The following is a 12,933-nucleotide window of genomic DNA, read 5'->3' as shown; positions in this document are numbered from 1 at the left end:
CCAGCTCGTCCACCATGAGCCGTTGCTCCTCCAGCTCGGCGGCGGCGGCGGAGGAGTTCTACAGCGGCAGCGCCTCGCCGGCGTCTCTGGACTCCAGTGTTTTCTTCAGCGAGACGACGGCGTCGTGCGTCAGGGAGCAGCTCGACTTCTTCATCATCAACGTGGGAGGAAGTCGCTACGTGCTGTCCCAGGAGCTGCTGGCCTCCTACCCCGAGACCCGGCTGGGGAAGCTGGCGAGCTGCGGCCGCGACTCGGCGCTGGAGCTCTGCGACGACGCCGACTTCCTGGAGAACGAGTTCTTCTTCGACCGCAACTCGCAGACCTTCCAGTAGGTGGCGCCACCGTCTGCTCCCCGAGCCACATAATGAAAACAAGTATTCGAAATATGCAACAAAGCAGGGATTTTTTATGAAGGCTCAGGGTGGAAACATTCAAAATAACAGCACAAAGAACACCTTTCATATGCAAAAAATGATTAAGCACTTGTTTGCTGAACTTCCAATATGACTCTTTGACACTTTTCTATCAACCAGCCAGTAACCTGTAACCAGAATCCTTCTCCAATCTTAAGCAACTTTTGACTAAATTGACAACAGTTAGCCTGCACAGATTTGCATAAAACTGAAATCAAGAGATCGATAATGTCCTGAGTGTGAAGCTAACGTACTTGGTAATCCCATGATTTTTCTTGTTAACTAAAACCCTCTGTCCTAAAAAGTTGGGACGCAAACATAAATTTACTGATTTGCAAAACATTTTAAACCCCTCTCCATCTTCATCATCTCCGATGCTCTTTGTTACGTCCAATCATGTTACTAACCTGTTGCATTTAGCAATTCTTATTCTTTAGTTGTGCCCATTCTTTTGTTACCACTGTGCCAATGTTTTTAAAAAATTGAAAATCACCTTCCAAAAACAATGACATTTCTCCAGCTCTTTTAAGTTAAAGGTCGTGAAACTCTTGAAACGTGCTCTCTGACTGGCTAGATTTTCCGTTTGGGCTGCCGTACAAACATGGTGGCACAAGATGGCGACACTCTCTAAAGCAAGACCCTTGTTATATGTACGTAGATATAAAAGAAGGCTATGAAAACCAAACACATTCTATTTTATAGCAATTATACACTTCAGATTAAATTCAGATTTTAACAATAAACCTTGCCAATTATTACACACTGGACCTTTAAATACAGGGTTTTAATGTTTGGCAAATCATTATGTTGTGTTTCAATTTGCTTTTTATCCATTTTCCTAAATCTTTGGTAAACAGGGACACAAACCTTCCTGGGGACATCCATCAAGCCCCTCAGCTGGTTCAGCATCTTAAATAACCTAAGTTTATAACACCTTTGATTTTGCGTCAGAGGGTTTGATGCTTCGTGTGATCTTTGAGCTTCAGGCTGAACTCATACATTCACCTGATCCTTCCAGTGTGTTTCGGCCCCCGGGTCACAGCAACACCTGATGTTCACACTGTGTGTTGTCGTCACAGGTGTGCTGTCAGCTCTCATTAACTGATGACTCCTCATGAAGATTAACACTGCTGCTGTTGGCAGAGACACTGTTTCTGAAGAATCTGCAGAAACACTAGCTCCCTTTGCAGAGGAAAGGTTCAGACTGTAGGTTTATGTCTGACAGTCTAAAGCCACTTTCCCACTAAAATTAGGGAGTCGACCAGCTAACAATCGGTATTTGGCTCCTTTCCCATTGACCAAAACAAGCCGGGTCCGATTGAAGGCGGTTTTAACCCGCAACATTTTATTTTTTTCGTGTCTTGCCTCACTCCCGAGTCCATGACCAGCAGATAGACACCATCCTTTCGACTGTGCGTGCAGTAACAAGGGAGATACGGGCAGAGCTGGCGCACCGCTAATTAGCTTAGCTCAAACGCTGGAAGTGTATGGGTAGTGTTAGCCTGCCTCCACCTAAAGTCATCAGAGAAACTCTTCAGCAACTCTAAAGGGAAACCGGCGGGCCGATCTTCGTCTCAGAGCTGACAAAACTCTCCGGTAAGGCATCTTGAGCGGTCAAGTGCCGGTAACGGGACGAGATCGGTCAAAACGGAGGGTTCAAGCAAAGACGGTTTATTTTGGTTCAAGCTAGCTACATCGAGGGTAGGTTAGCTTCCTGTTTCAAAGTAAAAGCGCAAATTCTATCGTCATGGTTTTCTGTATGTAAAGGGCAACGGGTGTTTTATTTTGTGAAAGTAACCGGAAGTGCGTTGGTCACAACGGCTAGCTTGAGTAGCGCCGAATTCGTCCGAACAAAATTGTAAACAGCTGGTATTTAGACAAATTAACGACACACTGCTGATCTAAACGGCTACTTTCTCACCTAAACATGTCTGAAATGTAGATAAAGGGATATATTTACAGAGTTTAGAGCTAAAATAAAATCAACTTCTGACTGCTGATTTCAGCTCGGGTAGGAGGCAGGCTAACACTACCCATACACTTCCAGTGTTTGAGCTAAGCTAATTAGCGGTGCACCAGCTCTGCCCGTATCTCCCTTGTTACTGCACGCACAGTCGAAAGGATGGTGTCTATCTGCTGGTCATGGACTCGGGAGTGAGGCAAGACACACAAAAAAAAATGTTGGCATATCCTTTTAAACCTTGGTCATCCCCCGAAAGGATGGCGAGAAACAATAAGTCTTTACCCTGTTGGGTGATCAAGGAAGACGCCTCGATCCCACCGAATGGTCCTCGCTGGAGGGAACTTTGCTTCCATTTGTGAGTCACTTTCGTTGACAGCTGTGCAGCTCAGCTTCTTCCTCGTGTCTTTGCAGGACAGAATACCACCTGTCTCTTTGTGTTTTTCGCCGACAGGTATGTGATGAACTACTACCGGACGGGCCACCTGCACGTCAGGGAGGAGCTGTGCGAGATCTCCTTCTTGCAGGAGATCGAGTACTGGGGCATCGACGAGCTTCGGATCAACCCTTGTTGCCGCGAGCGTTACTATCGCCGCAAGGAGCAGAAGGAAACCCTCGACGTGCAGAGAGAGTTCGAGGCCGAGGATGCCGATGAGGACTTTGTCGGCGCTGCTTGCCCGGCTTTCCGTCGGCGCCTGTGGGACCTTCTGGAGAAGCCGGATTCATCGCGAGCCGCTCGCACCTTCGGCTCGCTGTCGATGTTCTTCGTGGTGCTGTCGGTCATCAACATGGTGCTCATCTCCCTCGACCTCGGGGAGGACTTTGGCGCGGACGACGTCGGCGTCGGCGCTCCGTTCCTTTTCGACGCCCTGGAGTACGTCTGCGTGGTGTGGTTCACCGGCGAGCTGGCGCTTCGGTTTCTCTGCGTGAGGGACAAGTGTCGTTTCAGCCGGAGCATCCCCAACGTCATCGACCTGCTCGCCATCCTGCCCTTCTACGTGACGCTGGCGGTGGAGAGCCTTCACGGAGGGAGCAGCGAGCTGGAGAACATGGGCCGTGTGGTGCAGGTGCTGCGGCTCCTCAGGTCGCTCCGCATGCTGAAGCTGGGACGACACTCAACAGGTAAAATGTCTGAATGTAGAGCAAAGTCCTGAAACGTCTCTATGAATCAAGGGGTCAGTTGTCGATCTGAGAAGTGAAGCTCACTTCCGCGTTCAACAAACTGCAATCCCCTCTTCTTCCTCTGGGGGCTGGTGTCAGTAAGCAGCATTTCTCCATAGACCCCCATGTTAAAATCGCCGACTTTACATCCTCAGTAAACATGTTAAAAGCCTGGTGTCAGCACGTTTTTTGGTCTCAATCGATAGTTTCTACCCCCGCACACACTCTGAGGGGGGTGAATTTTTTAAAAAATTCTACCGTTTTACTGTTATTAGGTTTAAAATTCTCGCATAAATTAGGGCGCGGAAACGTTGAGTGACAGGTCCGGAGCAGTTTGGCAGTTGGTGGGTTCTCGGCCGGTTGACCCGTTGAGTTACCGCCTCTCCTCCAAATATGGAAAGTACACGCCCACCAAAATCCAACATGGCGCTGTTCAGGCCGCCATATTTGAGTCACAAAAACGACTCCCCAAAACCAATGGGTGACGTCACAGATGCTACGTCAATGTTTTTTACAGTCTATGCTATGAATCCTGTCCAGTTCCATATGATCACATGTTTCCAGATAGGAAGGGACTTGTTGTGGATATTGGTTAACATCTACAATAGCTAATAGTACGGTGGCCCTGAGGGTCAAAACACAACGACATTTCACAAAACGATGTTTGAAATGTTTTTGTGCTTTGAGAAATGTTGTGTTTTGTGAAATGTGGTTGTGTTTTATGAAATGTTGTGTTTTGTGGTTGTGTTTTGTGAAATGTGTTTTGTGAAATGTTTTTGTGTTTTATGAAATGATGATGATGATATGGACGATGAAGATGTTTCTATATGTTTGAGCCAATAGCTTAGCAGTGAGCAGTTAGCAGGTTTATGAGTTTGTCCACAGTGAACGATGAAGAAACAATAAATACAGCATCGGCCAAAAAGCTCTCAAACTACAGCTAGCAGGTCCAGCACTGAGGTTGTTGCCATGGTGACTGGCATAATTTATAGTTTTAGGAGGGACGTAAACATTCAAGAAACTGATTTTAATTGGATGCAAAATAAGGAATGCAGAATGAGTCATTCAACAAAAATACATTGATGTTGATGTCATTTTACATCTTCCAAAGAAGAAAACATCAGATACTGAAGGTAAATAGGGCAACAGATTCACGTTTTAGAGGTAAATGTAGAGACTGCTTGATGAAAAACTGTCCCTGAAGGCAACGCGCATCAGTGGTTTTGCATGAATTTCCCTCTAAAACAACTCTGTGTGGTAACGTTGTGTTATTATCTCATAGCGTGGTGAATGTGCAGGTCACAACTTGTCCACCAGAGCGTTGTGGAGTTGTTGGATTGTGTATTTGATGAGTTTGATGATGAGGGAAACCAAGAAATCCCATAATGAGCCTCCGTAGCGTAGCTCTGAGCAGCTCACGGCTCTGCTCTGCCGTTCTAAAAACAGCTTGCACCGACAATTAAAGGTAACGAACCTACTGCTATGACTATAGGGATTATGGCAATGGGGCCAATTTGCCAAAAATGTTGAACTATCCCTTTAATGGAGATTGTGATTGTGAAAGAACAAAAAACAAAACAACAAGACGCAGGTGGAGGATAGGGCTGGGACGATATGCTTTTCTCCCGATTCGATTCTTCTACGATTTTTTGGATGCCGATTCGATTTAAATTGCGATTCTACGATATTGCCGATTCTCTCGATTTTTAGTCGCATTTTTAACATTTATCTGCACACAAACACTGTAGGAGCCTATAAATTAACATACTCCATTATAAAATGAACTTAAACCCTTTTCAAAGCCTGTACTCTCTGTATGTAAAAGAGGCTAACAAATACACATTGCACAATATTTAAAAAAATTCAAAAATTTTTTTTTCAAAAATTCAAAAAAAAAATTTTTTTCAAAAAAAAAAAAATCGATTTTTGAAAAAAAAAATCGATTTAAAAATCGTCAAAAAAGATATCGCGATATCTATGTGAATCGATTTTTTCTCCCACCCCTAGTGGAGGAAGAAGTTCAGGTGAAGATCAGAGCAGCTGCTGCATCACTGAAGCCTGAAGACGAAAACTGAGTTCTTCATACACTCCTCGTTCACACACACTCACACACACTCTAATACACTGTCTGACACACACACACACACACACACACACACACACACACACATACACATACACACACACACACACACACTTGGAGCCTGTCAGGGGGATTTCAAGAACATGATGTGAACATGATCCAGGGAGTGAAATTCTCCTCGGTGAGAAGCTGCTGCTCTCAGATTAGAGCCGTGAGGTTTTCTGAGGACAACAAAGACCAAGAAAAAAAAGAAAAAAAGAAAAAAAATGTATATATATACGTATATATTGATTCATATTTTGGCAAATTCCTTCAGGAGACGGAGGAACGAGAGGGCGAGAGGGAGGATGTGTGTGTGTGTGTGTGTGATTATACAGTATGAGTGTATCTGTGTGTCAGACTGGGACGCTGAAGCGCTTTGATCTGGTGGTTTTGGGCAGGATGACGATCCCTGAGCTCCACTCATGAATAATAGACGAGAACATGGAAAGAACGAGGGAACGAGGGAACAAGGGAACGAGGGAGCGAAGACAAAGAAGTGAAGTGGGAGCGTAAAGAAAGAAGCAGCAGAGAGAGAGAAAGAGAGAAAACGAGGTTACAAACATGAACGCGCTCATTCATGGAAACGAAGACGACGACTTCTCAGCTTTTTAAGTTCTAGAAAAGGATTCTCAATGTTCAGATGTGTTTTATTTTGAAAAGCAGAAACACAAATCGGCCAATCAGAAGAGAGCATGTGGATGTTGATGTGATCGAACCTGTGTGACGCTCGTGCTGCGTTCACTGCGCAGATAAGACGTCAGAGATCTGGCCGTCGCTTCTCCACAGGGCCGTTGCTAGGAATTCTGGGCCCCCTTAAAGAATAGGGTGAATTCAGGTATATTGGGACATCAGGTAATTTGGGACAGATAAGGAAAAACAATGCTTCCACTTGCCTTGAATGGGCTATGGCAAAGTTAAAGGTGCTGATACATTCCTTTGGATGTCTACATTAAAAGTCACATTAAATATTTTGGGTGACATCACACAGGGGGGTGTGGTCAGCAACAGGACGCTGACCCCAAATATCAGGAGGTAAGCAAAACGGCATGTGCTTTTGTTGGAATTTAATATAAGGCTATTACATTTGTATGACTAATTTACTGTAGGTATGAAAGTTATATTAAGATGTGTGATGCATTGGTGTACTAAAATAAACAAACATTGGTTTGTGAGGATGTTTACATTTTCTTGATTTGGACATTTTCTTGCTGTCCCAAATTACCAATAGTGGTATGGTAATTTGGGACAGCATGTTCAGGTTATTTGGGACAGTGTTTCTGGGTTTATATTGAAATATTTCAATAGTGTAGTCATATCTTACATGCTTAAAAGTGAGAAATTCTTACACATATAGGGAAAACAGGTACCTTTGTACATTTCAGAATATCAAATCAGCGGTTAATGTGGAATATGTGAAGTGACGTTCAAAAATAGGTCAGATTGTTTTATCTCTTATTATGTCATGAGTTATCTTTATTTTATATATTTACATTTAACAAAATATAAAAATAAATGTATTTTTAAAAACATGATTGCTTCTCCTGTGGTCAATAGTCTGCTCACAATATGTTTTAGGCTATTAAATCTGCTGTTTGTTGAAATAATTCGTATACTTGGTTGATTTGGTTACAAATCACGAGATTATAAACAATACACAACATAAAAATAATAGGCTATAGGCCTAATATACATAAATAAGCAATCTATTCATGTCTTTTTTAATGTAATTGCAGCTCCATGCAAAATCCCATTGCACAAGCCTGTGTCCCAAATTACAAAACCTACTGTCCCAATTTACCAAACAAGTTGCAAAAAAATATTTTTACGCAAAACCTTTAAAATAGAGTGCTGTGCTCTCACAAAAGAATTTTAGCACATAATTGTTTTACATAAAGAACGCAGACACCTAGAGGAATCCAGACATATCTCATTTGTTGGGTTATTTATTAATCTTGATGACAAAAAATGGCTCAGAAAATGAATTTACAAAAATTGTCCCAATATACCTGAATTCACCCTACTAAAGTGGGCCCCTCCCCCTAACTTTTCCTTTTTTTTCTTAGACTACGTATTATCGTTTTTTATTTAGCCTTCTTTGTTTTGATGCTAATGCAGCATTACACTGCAAAAACTCAAGTATCTTACCAAGAATATTTGCTTTATTTCTAGTCAAAATGTCATTTCTAGTCAAAACAAATCTCATTATACTTAAAATAAGACACATCATATTAAAAGTAGCTTGTTTTTAGACACTTTTTACTTCTTTCAAGCAGATTTTCACTTGGAATAAGTAGAAAAAATCTGATAGTGGAGCAAGTTTTTCTTCCTTATTACAAGCACAAAAAACTTACTTTCACTGGCAGATTTTTCTATTTATTGTGAATTTAAGTGAAAATTATCTAAAAACAAGTTAATGTTTAGGTAATTAGTCTTATTTTAAGTGGAAAGAGATTAGTTTTGACTAGAAATGAGACATTTGGACAAGAAATAAGACAAATATTCTTGGAAAGATGTTGAGTTTTTACAGTGTACTATGAGTATTAGTCAGGGTCTTACGCAGAATAAATCAGTCATACAAAGATTAGACTACTGGGTTTTTTTTATGGGCCCCACTGGGCGCTGGGCCCCTAGAATTATCATCACCTTTCTCCCCTATACAACGGCCCTGCTTCTCCATCTTCCTTCTGTTTTCATGAACATCGGATTATAACAACACGCCATCTTTTTTTAACCCTTTAGGAGTCCGAGCCTATTTTGGTCCGTTTTTGAATACTTTGGATTTTTACATTTACATACCACATAGAGATGTTTGCCATACCCATGTTAGGTGCCTTCACTTCTGTGATCTCACAATTATTTTTCACGTTAACCTTCTTTATTAACATATTGTCCCCAAAATACACAAATATCACATAGAGCAGTTCCTGATTCCAGCACTTTTTTCTGGTTTTTGTAAAATGACAAAAAAAAAAAAAGTATGAATAAATGGAAAGAAATGCGACGCCTGCCCATCCCAAAATACTTTTGCACTTTCAAATTAAAACTCATCATATCTCTGGTTTTAAATGGACTATCAATGTCAAACAAACACTGGGAGAGAGTTTCACATCTGCACTTTCCAGTGAAACCTCACCGTGGTCCGTCGACCAGGTGCAGACTAGTGAGTTTGGAGCTGACGAGAGGATCGAAAACAGAGAGTGAGACCTTATCCGCACGAAAACGGAGCTTCACCCAAAACCGTCTTTTTCTTGTTCGTTTTGAAAAGAATCTCCGTAAACACATCATCGTTTTAAGAAATATCTGCATCCATACAGATCCACTGAAAACAACTGTAGTACGTCCACCAGGCCCGTGTGTGGTGCTGTAAGACTACCACACATAAACATCATCGTAAAACATAAAATATCTGTTTTGGGCGTCCAGACGATAACTCTGGGGCGACATTTTGAGATTTTCCTGCTCTGGGACCCGTTTCCAAAAAATACAGTTCTTTCACCCCCAAAAAACATTATTTCCAACTGGACGAGACACTGAAACGATAAAAAAAATGCAACTGTTTCAATGAAGCCGGTGAGAAATCAATCCATGGAGCGGTGGATAACGTTATTTAAAGCAGATATCAGTGGAATGTTTTTGTTAATATAAGTCCTAAATAGTCCTATTTTCCGTCAGCAATCACTTACATGAAGTATTTCAGCCTAAACACGAGTCTCTCCGTCACTCTGCTCTGCTGTAACCCGAGGAGAAAATTTTCCTTGTGGGATACAAGTGTTATCCAATGAGGGGAGAGAACGGCATGAAGGGCTGTGTGTGCAGCCAAGGGATGCGCGTGAATGTGGTGACGTAGCACGAGGACCAATTGATGCCTGACAAGGGCGGGGGCTGCTAACTCATGGGGCGTTCAAGGAAACTCGTACTTTGTGTTTTTCCTTCCTGTGAAGTCATACCAGTTCGATCTGGTACGAGTTCACGGGTCGGAAGTTACGAGTGGCCGTTATAGGGAACTTTCACAGACAACAGGACGGTAAAAACACGAGCTACGGGTTACCTGGAACGCTACCAAGTCGTAGTTGTGACTTGAAGCTGTAACTTACGGTTTCAAAAGCCTGCCTTGAACACAGCATTAGCCGAAACGGCCGTGCCGATGATATCTGCTTTAAAGCAGAAGTAAGCGATCCGGTCGTTTTGGCTAATGCTGCGTTCCAGGCAGGCTTTTGAAACCGTAAATTACAGCTTCAAGTCACGACTTACGACTTTGTAGCGTTCCAGGCAACCCGCAACTCGTGTTTCTCCGACCTGTTTTACCTGTGAAAGTCACTATAACGGCCACTCGTAACTTCTGACCCGTGAACTCGTACCAGATCGAACTGGTACGAGTTCACAGGTCGGAAAAACACGAGTTACGGGTTGCCTTGAATGCACCATAACTTCCTGTCAGCCGATGGAGTTAGCAGTCCCCGCCCTCGTCCCTACGTCACCACATTCACGCGCATCCCTTGGCTGCACACACAGAGAGGACCGCCCCTTTATGCCGTTCTCTCTCCTCATTGGATAAAGGTTGTAGGATACGAGAAAAGTTTTCTCCTGGGCTCAGAGCAGAGCAGAGTGACTGACAGACCCGTGTTTCAGACCAAACACTCTATAGAAGTGATTGCTGTCGGAAGATACAACTATTTAAGACTTATATTAACACAAAAATATCGCTTACTTCTGCATTAACATCTACCATGTTACGTTTGTGTAGTCTTATCTGTCATAAACAAGAGATTACGGGTTACGGGTTAGCGCGTTACGTTTTTTTTCTTAGTTTTCAGCCTCTTTAAGTGTCAGTCATTGTTTTCACTTGACTGATCCTATGATGTCATGTGTCTTGGCTGCAGCTCGTTGTTGCTTCGTGTGTTTCTAGACTCCAGAGTGATTAACGGTGCAGCTCTGCTGAACACAACGACCCTCCAGAGTGAAACAAACTCCGACTCAGAGGAAGAAGAAACAAAAACAAAAACCTCCTCAGTCTCAAATCCTCGTTAGACTCCAGAGCAGCGAAGCTCGTTCTGTCTCGGTGTCGCTGCAGAACAGAGACGACGACTCGTCCTGGGGAGTGAACGCTCGTAGGCTACGGACGTGGGAGGTTTTATACGTCTGCTCGTTATTTCCTCCTCACGCTCACAGGGAAAGAAAGTAAAAAGTAAAAAGTGAAAAGTGAGAAGTCAGTGGCGACCGCAGGGAAACAACAACAACAACAAACTGTACTGAACTTTCCCCACGACTTCACTATTATGGTTTAAAATTAGATGGTTTTCACACAGCAGATGTTTTTAATGAAAATGATATTTGTGACTCATGTTTCTTCTTGTTTCTGTAGCTGAAGAGTTGGATGAAAAAAGAGAAAATGATGAAACTTGTTCCTTTAATCCTGTGTTGTCATAGTTACCAGCTCTGATGAGATGTTTCTGTTTAATCAGATCAGATGTGACGTCAATTAAAAGATAAAAACTGCTCAACTAACCTGTCTGTCCCTCCTCCTTCTCCTCTCTGCTCCTCTTCCCTCCCCCCTCTCTCTTCTCCTTCCCCCTCCTTCATTTCTCCTCCCTCTTCCTTCCCCGTCTCCTCCTCCTTCCTCTCCTCTCTGCTCCTCTTCCCTCCTCCTCCCTCTTTCCCCCTCTCTCCTCCTCTCTGCTGCTCTTCCCTCCTCCTCCCTCTCTCCTCTTCCCCCTCCATCTCTCCTCCTCCTCCCTCTCTCTCCTCCTTCTCCCTGTCTCCTCCCTTTCTCCTTCCTCCTCCCCCTCCATCTCTCCTCCCTCCTCTTCCCTCCTCCTCCCTCCTCTCTGCTCCTCTTCCCTCCTCCTTCATCTCTCCTCCCTCCTTCCTTCTCCTCCTCCTCCCTTTCTCCTTCCTCCCCCTCCCTCCTCTCTCCTCCTCCCTCTTTCTTCCTCCCTCCTCCCTCTCTTCTCCTCCTGCATCTATCCTCCTTCATCCTCTCTGCTCCTCCCCTCTCTCCTCCCTCCTTCCTTCTCCTCCTCCTCTCTGTCTCCTTCCCCCTCCCTCCTCCTCCTCCTCCTCCCACTCTCCTTCCTCCTCCTCCCTCCTCTCCTTCCTCCTCCTCCCTCTCTCCTCCCTCCTTCCTTCTCCTCCTCCCTGTCTCCTCTTCCTCTCTCCTTCCTCCCCTCCCTCCTCCTTCATCTCTCCTCCTCCCTCTTTCTTCCTCCCTCCTCCCCTCTCTCCTCCCTTCTTCTCCCTCTTTCTTCTCCTCCCTCTCTCCTCCTCCCTATTTCTTCCTCCCCTCCTTTATCTCCCTCCTCTCTGCTCCTCCTCACTCTCTCTTCCTCCCTTCTCCTCCTCCTCCCTCTCTCTCCTCCTCCTCCTTCTCCATCTCTCCTCCTACCACTTCTTCCTCCCTGTCTCCTCCTCCTTCCTCTCTCTTCCCTCTTTCTTCCTCCCTCCTCCTCCCTCTCTCTCCCCCCCCCCCCCCCCCCTTCTCCCCCCCTCCCCCTCCAGGTCTGAAGTCCCTGGGTCTGACCATCGCCCAGTGCTACGAGGAGGTCGGCCTGCTCCTGCTCTTCCTCGGCGTCGGCATCTCCATCTTCGCGGTGGCGGTCTTCGCCCTGGAGCGCGACTCCCCCGCCACCACCTTCAGCTCGGTGCCGGCGGCGTGGTGGTGGGCGACCACGTCCATGACGACGGTCGGCTACGGCGACATCCGGCCCGACACGGCGCCGGGGAAGGTGCTGGCGTTCCTCTGCATCCTGTCGGGAATCCTCATCCTGTCGCTGCCCATCGCCATCATCAACGACCGCTTCTCCGCCTGCTACTTCACCCTCAAGATGAAGGAGGCCGCCACGAGGCACGGAGAGATGCTCAAGAGGCTCGCCCGCGGCTCCGTTGCCGAGGGCGACGGGGAGGAGAGGGGGGTCGTAGGCGGCGGCGTGAACCTGAGGGACGCCTACGCCCGCAGCGTGCTGGAGATGCTGAGGCTGCAGGGACGAGAGCGGGCGAGCACGAGGAGCAGCGGCGGCGAGGAGCTGTGGTGGTAGAAACAGGAAGTGACACGGTGACCTGAAGCATCATGGGAAAAAAAAAAAGACAGCAATACTTAATTGTTGCCCCTTTTTTTGGCTTTTCGGTTGCCTTTAACTTTATCTGGCCAGCGACAACGGACGAAAACTAGCCTTGTTGGCTAACTCTGGCCCACTTACAGTTTTTCTTTTAACTCTGTTGATTAGTGGTGCACTGTCCCTATGAAATAAACTAATAAATAAATAAAATTAAAGGGACAA

General features: G+C 45.1%; 1 protein-coding gene across 1 annotated transcript; it reads left to right on the top strand.

Moving 5' to 3' along the window:
* kcnv1 (potassium voltage-gated channel modifier subfamily V member 1) lies at positions 1-12,718 on the top strand. The gene is made up of 3 exons (XM_085803130.1): positions 1-328; positions 2,828-3,495; positions 12,155-12,718. Exons 1-3 carry the CDS (start codon positions 15-17, stop codon positions 12,688-12,690), a joined length of 1,518 nt encoding a protein of 505 aa, XP_085659256.1. The 5' UTR covers positions 1-14; the 3' UTR covers positions 12,691-12,718.
* Positions 12,719-12,933: the final 215 nt, after the last annotated feature.

Source organism: Trachurus japonicus, chromosome 16, assembly GCF_045865225.1.
Source record: "Trachurus japonicus isolate A0001 chromosome 16, Traja_1.0".
NCBI lineage: Eukaryota > Metazoa > Chordata > Actinopteri > Carangiformes > Carangidae > Trachurus > Trachurus japonicus.
This window is presented reverse-complemented; position numbering and strand designations above follow the sequence as displayed.